This window comes from Salvelinus alpinus, chromosome 4 (assembly GCF_045679555.1).
Source record: "Salvelinus alpinus chromosome 4, SLU_Salpinus.1, whole genome shotgun sequence".
NCBI classification, from domain to species: Eukaryota; Metazoa; Chordata; class Actinopteri; order Salmoniformes; family Salmonidae; genus Salvelinus; species Salvelinus alpinus.
This window is the reverse complement of record NC_092089.1, coordinates 47,616,410-47,625,899: the sequence shown is the minus strand read 5'-3', so window position 1 is coordinate 47,625,899 and position 9,490 is coordinate 47,616,410. Positions and strand designations below refer to the sequence as shown.

At 45.3% G+C, this 9,490-nt stretch overlaps 1 protein-coding gene across 1 annotated transcript in view; it reads left to right on the top strand.

Moving 5' to 3' along the window:
• The first annotated feature begins 1,298 nt into the window (after window positions 1–1,298).
• The window catches only part of LOC139573777 (thrombospondin type-1 domain-containing protein 7A-like), a 103,970-nt gene continuing 95,778 nt past the window's right edge, over window positions 1,299–9,490 (top strand). The window contains exon 1 of the mRNA XM_071397623.1: window positions 1,299–2,075. Coding sequence (XP_071253724.1) covers window positions 1,895–2,075 — 181 coding nt within the window. The 5' untranslated portion in view covers window positions 1,299–1,894. The remainder of the gene's footprint in view (window positions 2,076–9,490) is intronic.

Genomic DNA, 9,490 nt, shown 5'->3' with positions numbered 1-9,490 from the left:
TTAATGGCCTCTCTCGACTAATCCCAGATGAGTTGTAAATGCGTGTCTTTAGTGTTTCCTAAACTTTTTACGCTGTGACCCACCTATTCTTACAACTTTTCTTGTGACAAAACCATGTTTACCACGAACCAAACTGGGCACGACCATTCTAAACGTTGGTCTACCAAGTGTTTTTTCCAAAATGGCAGCCCTCAGTCTGTGAAAATGTAGCTAACGCTGGCATATCCTCTGAAGTGGTTGTCAAATCAAATCAAATCAAATTGTATTTGTCACATGCGCCAAATACAACAGGTGTAGGTAGACCTTACAGTGAAATGCGTACTTACAAGAACTTAACCAACAATGCAGTTTTAAGGAAATAGCTTAAAAAAGTAAGAGATAAGAACAACAAATGATTAAAGAGCGGCAGTAAATAACAATAGCGGGTTATATACAGGGGTACAGAGTCAAAGTGCGGGAGCACCGGTTAGTCGAGGTAATTGAGGTAATATAGGTAATATGTAATTGAGGTAATATGTAGGTAGAATTATTAAAGTGACTATGCATAGATAATAACAGAGAGTAGCAGCAGCATAGAAGGGGGGGGAGGGGGGATGACGACAATGCAAATAGTCTGGGTAGCCATTTGATTAGCTGTTCAGGAGTCTTATGGCTTGAGGGTAGAAGCTGTTTAGGAGCCTCTCTTGTCCTCGCAAAGCTAATGCTAAAACTAGCTAAAGCAAACTGACTCAGCAGACCCACGTGTCTGCAGGTCAGAAGCCTGGGCAGGGGTCTTAGGCTGGTCTCCTGGCCAGGGAACATGCCGTATGACTATAGGATATCTACCTGTGCCTCTCCCCACTGCTTTTATATATATATATATATATCTCAGTCTGTCTGACAAACACTACGTCATTGGAGCGTCACTGGAATATTTAGGCACCAAACGATTGTGAAGTTGCTTTGTCAAGTCTGCGTCACGCTTTTCAGTCTCAAAATAGAATGAAACGCCAACACACTAATCCGATAGATTATGTGCAAAGAGCCTGGAAATTATATTATGCACACCGTGGTATTGTTCTGTTCTGTTCTGTTTTGAAGCACTGCAGTGCTATCTATAAGCCTAATACTCTACAACAGAGACAAAACCCAGTCACTCAACAATCTATCTGCTTGATTTCGCTGATCGCTTTTACAACTCCCCCCTCTCTCTCTCTCACAGTCTACACAAACACACACACACACACATACTCCCCCCCCCCCCCCATCTATATCTCTTCCCTCTCCGCGCTGCACTGTCTCTGATCCTGGAAGCTGTGCTTGCAATAGCTCCTCTGCTCAATGTGAACATTGGTCTCCAGCTGTCCTCTCAGCGCTGCTCGCGAGGAGTGGAACAGAAGACGTGTCCGTCCCTGTGCCCTCGGCAAGAGAGGGACTGTGTGTGTAAAAAAGAGACGGAGCTGGAGCATGGAGAGACAGAGAGAGAGAGAGGGTGAGTGAGCGAAAGAGAGCGAGCGAGAGAGAGAGGAAAGGAGGGAGGAGGAGAGGAGGTACCACTGCAGACACACAGCCACTGTCACAGCTCCACAGCCAGAGGACAGAGGCAGGAACGGCAGGGAACAGCAGCAGCACCAGAGAGCATGGAGGAGCAAGACTCTATGGTTCACCTGGACCTCTACCCTTCTCACTGACAACCTTCCTCTGGAAATACCCCGTGAAGAGTGGAGTAAAGAAGAGAAGAGGAGGGAGATAGAGGACACGGGGAGGACTCTCTCGATCTGCCCTTCAGGAGAGGAAGCACCAGTCCCTTACTCTAGTGGGACAAATCACACACTATTCTTTTTTTTGCCTGTCGGACCTGTGTAAGTCTTGGGCTATCTTTAACCTGCGGTCACCTTCTCGACTGTGTGGACTTATGTTGACCCTGGAGAGGACCATGGGGCTAGGGTGGAGGTGGAGGGGTGCAGGAGGGACCCCCAGCATAAGGACAGGGGGAAGCACATTCCTCTGGGTGACAGTACTACTGCTCTGTGGTACCTGGAGGGCTAACACGCAGATGGTAGAGGACACCAAGTCTGTGTACTTCTGGGAAACAGGTACTGGACTCCTATTGTACTATGAGAGACTTAGGGACAGATTGGTTGTTGTTTTGTACTGTTTGACTTTAATGGCGATCAGAATAAAGAATCTGCGATATTGAAGTCGAAGCAGAATATTGTGTTTCAAGGGGCATGTTTTCAATAGTCAATGGTGACTATGTATTCAGTATTGAAAAAGCTTGTGGACAAGACACTCAGCTTGTGCATGATATTCTCTGCTCTCATTTCCTCTCTGTGAACCTTTTGAAAATTAGAGCAGGTCTCAAGGTCCTTAAACCCCCGTCATCGCATTACCTCATTTTCCCTGTCCCTTGCACTAGTCTCACAAGCTGATAGTTTACACATTGTAACTGAAGTGTAAAAGTCTCGAATAGCAAGCTATCATGGGAGAACGAGGCAGAGAACGATAAGAGATATCCACGAGAAGTCTATTAGTAAGTGCATTGAATTTGGCACCAAACGCTGGCGTGATCCATTCTGACTGGATTACTTACATTTCTGTCTCTTAGCTGAATTGGTAGTTGAGGTGTGTGGTCGCACGATAGCTTGATGATTGTATATGTGTTGGAGCACAATACTAGACCAAAGAAATGGGGAGTTGATCGCAAACATGAGATGAAATGGGATGGGTGGTTGCAGAGTGTTTTCTGATAACCCCTGGTATGAACAAGTGCAATGCATTAGTAATGTACGGCTCCTCTAACATAATTAGAAGATCTGAGCCAGGAATAATCATGCCCAGGGAGACTTGGCGCACTTACGTGTGCCTTCAAATATATATGGGCAAATCTCCTTGGCCTTCGAGGTGTTAGTTAACCCTTCGCTTTCTCACCTCCCCCACCACCTCCCTCCCCCTCATGGGACTAGATGAGGGGAAAATAACCCCCCCCCCCCTTCCCAACCCACTGGACAGCTCAGCCCAGCGCCAGTCCTGAATCGATGGGATGTCGTTGTCTCTCGGGCTCCTGCATCTTTAAAGAGGATGTAGCTGAGTAAGGAGATTAAAGGAGTAGGGATTTGCTCAAGAAAGACGTTCCGGGGAGCAGCCCTGCCCTAAGAAATGGAGCGTCAGGGGCTGGATCTTTCCCAGTGTAGATCATTACGATTACACCTCTCTCCCACGCTACTGCACCCCTCTCTCCCACGCTACACACACCTGCACAAACACAAGAAAGCAAACACACACACACACACATTCCTCATACTGCCTATAGCCACATGGCTTTAGGTCTGTGCTGTGATATGTAACCCTCTGTTAGGAGGTTTTCTGTTCTTTCTAACTAAAGGAAGACTATTGATTTTAGGATAGAGGTTTTTATTTGTTTTACAATTGTATAATTTTTTATTATTTATTTTTCTTCTTTGGTTTGGTGATGCCACAGAGCTTGGAGATAACCTACAGTAGAGACATTTATTTCTGGGATTTCAAGCACTTTTTTATCAAAATGTGACCCTTGTGGCTCAGTTGTTGGAGCACGGTGCTTGCAAGGTCAGGGTTGTGGGTTCAATTCCCACTAGGGGAACAGTATGAAAAATGTATGCACTCACTACTGTTAGTCGTTCTGAATAAGAGTGTCTGCTAAATGACTCAAATGTGTTATCTTTGCATACCACTTTTTTTGCATTTCAGCTCTTTTCATAAAATATGATTATGTTTGTGCACATTTCAGTGAGTGCAGTCAGTGGAGGGAATATTCTGGTGGCAAATGCTGCTGTGATGTTTGCATAATGATGAGTTACTGAAAGACAGCCCTGTCTTCAAACTATAGGGAATTGGCTCACGTTGCTTTTATTGGCTTCTATGAAAATATGATCTATGTTTAGAGGTGCAGAGAATTCAGGGATATTTCCCTCTGGAAGGTTCTATTTAAATGACAAAAGTGAAAACAGGCACTGGCTGCCAACAGACTTGATAATGATGTTATTGAAGAAGATAAGGTTGATGACGACAATGAGGATGAGGTGAAGGAGGAGGAGAAACCTGTTGAGAATAAGGTTGATGAAGGCAATGATGATGATGATGATTATATTGATGTTGACGATAATGAGGAGATTGTGAAGGAGTAGGAGGATGATATGATAAAGTATAGTAGTGTTACAAGCCTGGAAGAGATCCTTGGAGGGTTTATGGCTCTCTATCACACAGTTATTTCTATCCTCTCTATCGCTCACTTACACACACTTACACACACACACACACACACACACACACACACACACACACACACACACACACACACACACACACACACACACACACACACACACACACACACACACACACACACACACACACACACACACACACACACACACACACACACACACACACACACACACACAGTGGGTGGAATTCCTCTCGCAGTTTGGTGCTGTGTGCGCTTCATTAGTTTCCGTTAGTGAAGTGGCAGTACTGCTGTAGTCTGTAGGGTGGAGCTGTCAGGATTGCACCAGCATGTATGCCCATCAGAGGCCAAGGCAATTATCAGTGTGTGTACAGTGTGACTGTGGGTCACGTTCAAGGCCAGAGATCAAGCTGGAGTACCCACCTCCACAGCAAATGAGACTTTTGTACTACACTAGCCCACTCCTTGAACTCTCACTCTGACACCATGGGATTTAAATGAGGATACTCCAACTGTCCTGGTTTGTACTGGTATGACACCATCAAACCAACAGTGTTTGGTGTGACTCTTCCAATGTGAAGAGATATCTTCATTTGTGACATCATATCAAATATTCACCAATATAATTTGAATACCACCAATCAATTTGTAATGATGTAGAAATGCAGTTTGCAAATGTCCTACTGTGTTGTAGGGAAGCATGAATACATTACAAAGGGCTTTACAAAGGGCTCCTGAGTGGCTCAACGGTCTAAAGCACTGCATCTCAGTGCTAGAGGCATCACTACAGACCCTGGTTCGATCCCGGGCTGTATCACAGCCGGCCGTGATTGGGAGTCCCATAAGGCGGTGCAGAATTAGCCCAGCGTCGTCCGGGTTAGGGGAGGGTTTGGCCGTCATTTATAATGACGGTAGGCCGTCATTGTGAAATAAGAATTTGTTCTTAACTGACTTGCCTAGTTAAATAAAGGTTAAAAAAACCATTGACAATGACAATAGAGATGTTCATGTGTGTGGTTCAGAACCATTCTCTGTGTTACAGCACAACCCAGCAGGAGAGCCTGATGCATCTCCAACGTTCCCCTTTGCGCTTCTCCAGGTTCTAATCTGCCATTGGGAAACAGATTATTCAGATTACGTAGGCATCGTCCCTGACTTCTGATCAACCCAATCTCCTTTTACCAGACTGGCTCTCTCTCTGGCCTACTCGTGGTTTACACCACGTTTTCCTCCCCTAGACCTATTAGCCAGCTGAAACGTGCATGGTTATCGCTAATTCTGCTAATTGATTTGAACTGCTTTCAGCCAACACCTGTCAGGGCTCCAGTACACACTAACGCCCCCCCCCCCCCCCCCCCCCTTGGTCTGTATGTGCACTAATATTATATACAGGCCAAATGAAATTGGTGCTAATTCACCACCTGAAGAAGTGGAAGCTCAAAACACATTAGCTACACCGAGTGTACAAAACATTAGGAACGCCTGCTCTTTCCATGACATAGACTGACCAGGTCAAACCCATATCAGATATCTTGACTGTAAAACAGTGTGCTTTGAGCTCAGTAATGATCGTTGAGAAATAAAAAGCTGAGACCCTCTCTTTAATATGGAAAACAAATTACTTTCAAAGTTGTTGTTTTTTTCCATGCAATTGCATTTTGAAATGTCATACAATCACGAGGGGGGGGAGAGTGTGAGAGGCTCGCTCATTACAGCAGCCGGCGCCAGCGAAACAGGCGGGCACAGCTGCAGGGCAGACACGTTTATTACAGGAATCGTGAGGATAATACACTTTACTGTTTAACAGATTCCTGGTTTTAGCCACCTAACCAATAGGATGTTTTGATTGCGGTGACCAGCTAGATGCTAGAATCTGCATCTCACACCAGTGCGACCAATTTTTAACTCACACAGCCAAGTCAAAGGTTGCAAAATGGAGTCCTGCCTACAGACGACACACCGTTGGCCCGCCTCGCAACCACTTGTGTCAATATGGGGGTTTCTAGGAAGGAAATGTAGATGTGCATGTATATCTGTGAATGTTTGTTGACCTTGCAACTCAAAAGACAAATGGACCTAGTAGCCCACTACTTCATTTCTAGTGTTGTGGACATACTGTAGTTACTCTATGTGTAACCATGATGCTGGACTGATGTCATCCCTCAATGAGATGGGCCAGTGTGAAGAGCACTGACAGGCCATTGTTACTGAATACATTTCCACCTAACGATGGCTCCAGCAGTGAGGGATGTCACCCGACATAGCTGTTAGCGGCTCTCCCAGTCCCAACCACCTGCTATGACAACATACACTATATATACAAAAGTATGTGGACACCCTTTCAAATCAGTGGATTTGGCTATTTCAGCCAGACCTGTTGCTGACAGATATATAAAATCGAGCACACAGCCATGCAATCTCCATAGACAAACATTGGCAATAGAATGGCCTTACTGAAGAGCTCAGTGACTTTCAACGTGGCACCGTCATAGGATGCCACCTTTCCAACAAGACAGTTCGGCAAATTTCTTCCCCGGTCAACTGTAAGTGCTGTTATTGTGAAGTGAAAACGTGTAGGAGCAACAACGGCTTAGCGAAGTGGTAGGCCACACAAGCTCACAGAACTGAACCGCCGAGTGCTGAAGCGCATAGCGCGTAGAAATTGTCTGTCCTCGGTTGCAACACTCACTACCAAGATTCAAACGGTCTCTGGAAGCAATATCAGCACAATAACTGTTCGTCGGGAGCTTCATGAAATCGGTTTCCATTGACGAGCAGCCGCACACATACCTAAGATCATCATGCACAATGCCAAGCGTTGGCTGGAGTGGTGTAAAGCTCGCCGCCATTGGACTCCAGAGCAGCGGTAACGCGTTCTCAGGAGTGATGAATCACGCTTCACCTTCTGGCAGTCCAACAGACCAATCTGGGTTTAGCGGGTGCAAGGAGAACTTTACCTGCTTGAATGCATAGTGCCAACTGTAAAGTTTGGTGGAGGATGAATAATGGTCTGGGGCTGTTCTTCATGGTTCGGCCCCTTAGTTCCAGTGAAGGGAAATCTTAACGCTAAAGCATACAATGACACTCTAGACGATTCTGTGCTTCCAGCTTTGTGGCAACAGTTTGGGGATGGCTTGTTTGGCGAAGGCCCCCGTGCACAAAGCGAGGTCCATACAGAAATGTTTTGTCGAGATTGGTGTGGAAGAACTTGACTGGCCTGTAAAAAGCTCTGACCACAACCCCATTGAACACCTTTGGGACGAATTGGAACACTGACTGCGAGCCAGGCCTAATCGCCCAACATCCGTGCCTGACCTCACTAATGCTCTTGTGGCTGACTGGAAGCTTTTCCCCGCAGCAATGTTCCAACATGTAGTGGGAAGCCTCCCCAGAAAAGTGGAGGCTGTTATAGCAGCAATGGGGGGACCAACTGCATATTAAAGCCCATGATTTTGGAATGAGGTGTTTGACGAGCAGGTGTCCACATACTTTTGGTCATGTAGTGTAGTACGTAATAGAGTGGACAGCCTGCCTGGTCAGAATCTCAATACCATAACCTAAGGTCATTATCATGGTCAAACAAGCGCAGCATGTCCCACTCTCCCAGACTTCCACTAGACCAGGGTAATTCAAACCCGGGCCAAGATCCATAGAGCGACTGGTGTTCTTCCTTCCTCTCTATTCAGGATCTGACTCAGACCTCGGACTCCAGGAGAGTGGACTATCTGGCCAATCAATTAAGAAATCAATCAGTCAATCAATGAACTGCCAGGAAAAAAACAGCAGTACTGAAAAAACATTAAGACCTGGTTTTTAATAGACTTGTGCTATCATCTGAATGTACAGTGTTGAGAGATCGACAAGTGCCTTCTGGCAGGAAACAAGCCCACATCTAGCTGCCTCAGTAAGAGATGCTGTCTGGAGATATGGCCATGGGGGATATCTCAGGCAACATCACAATTGAATGTATCCCTATGGAGCCCAGCTTCATTTTAGTGACTGCATTTTAATATGACCCATGTTGACCCTCATTACAATAGTACCCGGGGGCATACCAGCTTCTGTGATAGAATTGGCTGGCGCACTCTTTAAGACCCATAGCAACAGGCTGCATATTTAGGCCATGAATAAATTAAGGTGATTTCGTGGCACGCGAGTGTATTTCTTGTATATTCCATTTTTCAGTTTGGATCTAATGGGCGATAACTGAAGCAGTAGCGTGTGACCGGTCTCATATCCAGATTGGAAACTGAGCACTCAGCAGCACTGCAGCCCACGGTGTATTTATATTTCTGGAGTGCGGCAACAACAGCGATACAACTTACACACAGCGTCAGCAGATCTCTGCCTTTGAACAGGGAGGGTGAAACATTTCAACGTTTCGTATCAAGATGAGTGGTTTGGGGTTGATTTCAAGATCCAAGCTGTTTTGCCCCAGTTGTAACATTTGTAACCTTTGAACTCTACAGTTAATTCATCACATAGAAACGTGTTTGATGATAGAGATTCATAGAGACCTTTTTGACCTTTTGACCCACATTGGGGGGTTATTTTTCACCTATATGTTGCATGAGCAAATGAAGCTGTATCCTAAAGTTGTCCAGTCCCATGTAGATGCAGCAGTGTGCAGGGCAGGGAGCACAAGAGTTTGTTTAAAGGTAGACTCATCGAAAATGACGTTGCCACGAGCAGCTCTACAGAGGTTGTGATGAGCGAGGTGCAAGACTTCGCTCTCCCACAGTCACATACAGTATCTGTGCATGTGCATGCGTTCGCTTCGCGGGTTCGCTTCGCGGGTTCGCTTCACAGCGTAGTGGACTACGGACCCAAAACAACGGAGAAGGTAAGCCTCGCGCTTCAACGCTCTTAGTTGTTGCGGAAATAGACCCACTATGTTATGTACTTTCTGCATCTACGTCATATCGCTGAGTCTACCTTTAATCTAGAGTTTACACTAAAACCTGATCATGACTGATATAACGATGCAGGCCGGATTACAGATTACACTTCATCCCCAAAACTGTATTTATAGTGATTTAAGAGGATTTGCACATTTACACCATATTCTGCAATATTCCAACGGCTCACAACATATGATATTTAGACGGTTGCTAGGTCATAAATGTATTTAATGTGTATTTACTGGTATTTATTACTTTGTATATAGTACTGTTTGTATGGTGAGAGTAAGCAGATTAATGGTAATATTGGAGGATAAATTGTGTGATATTATAGAATTCTGATGAAAGTCTATCCCTTGACTGCTGTTTAAGCTCTATCGATTTA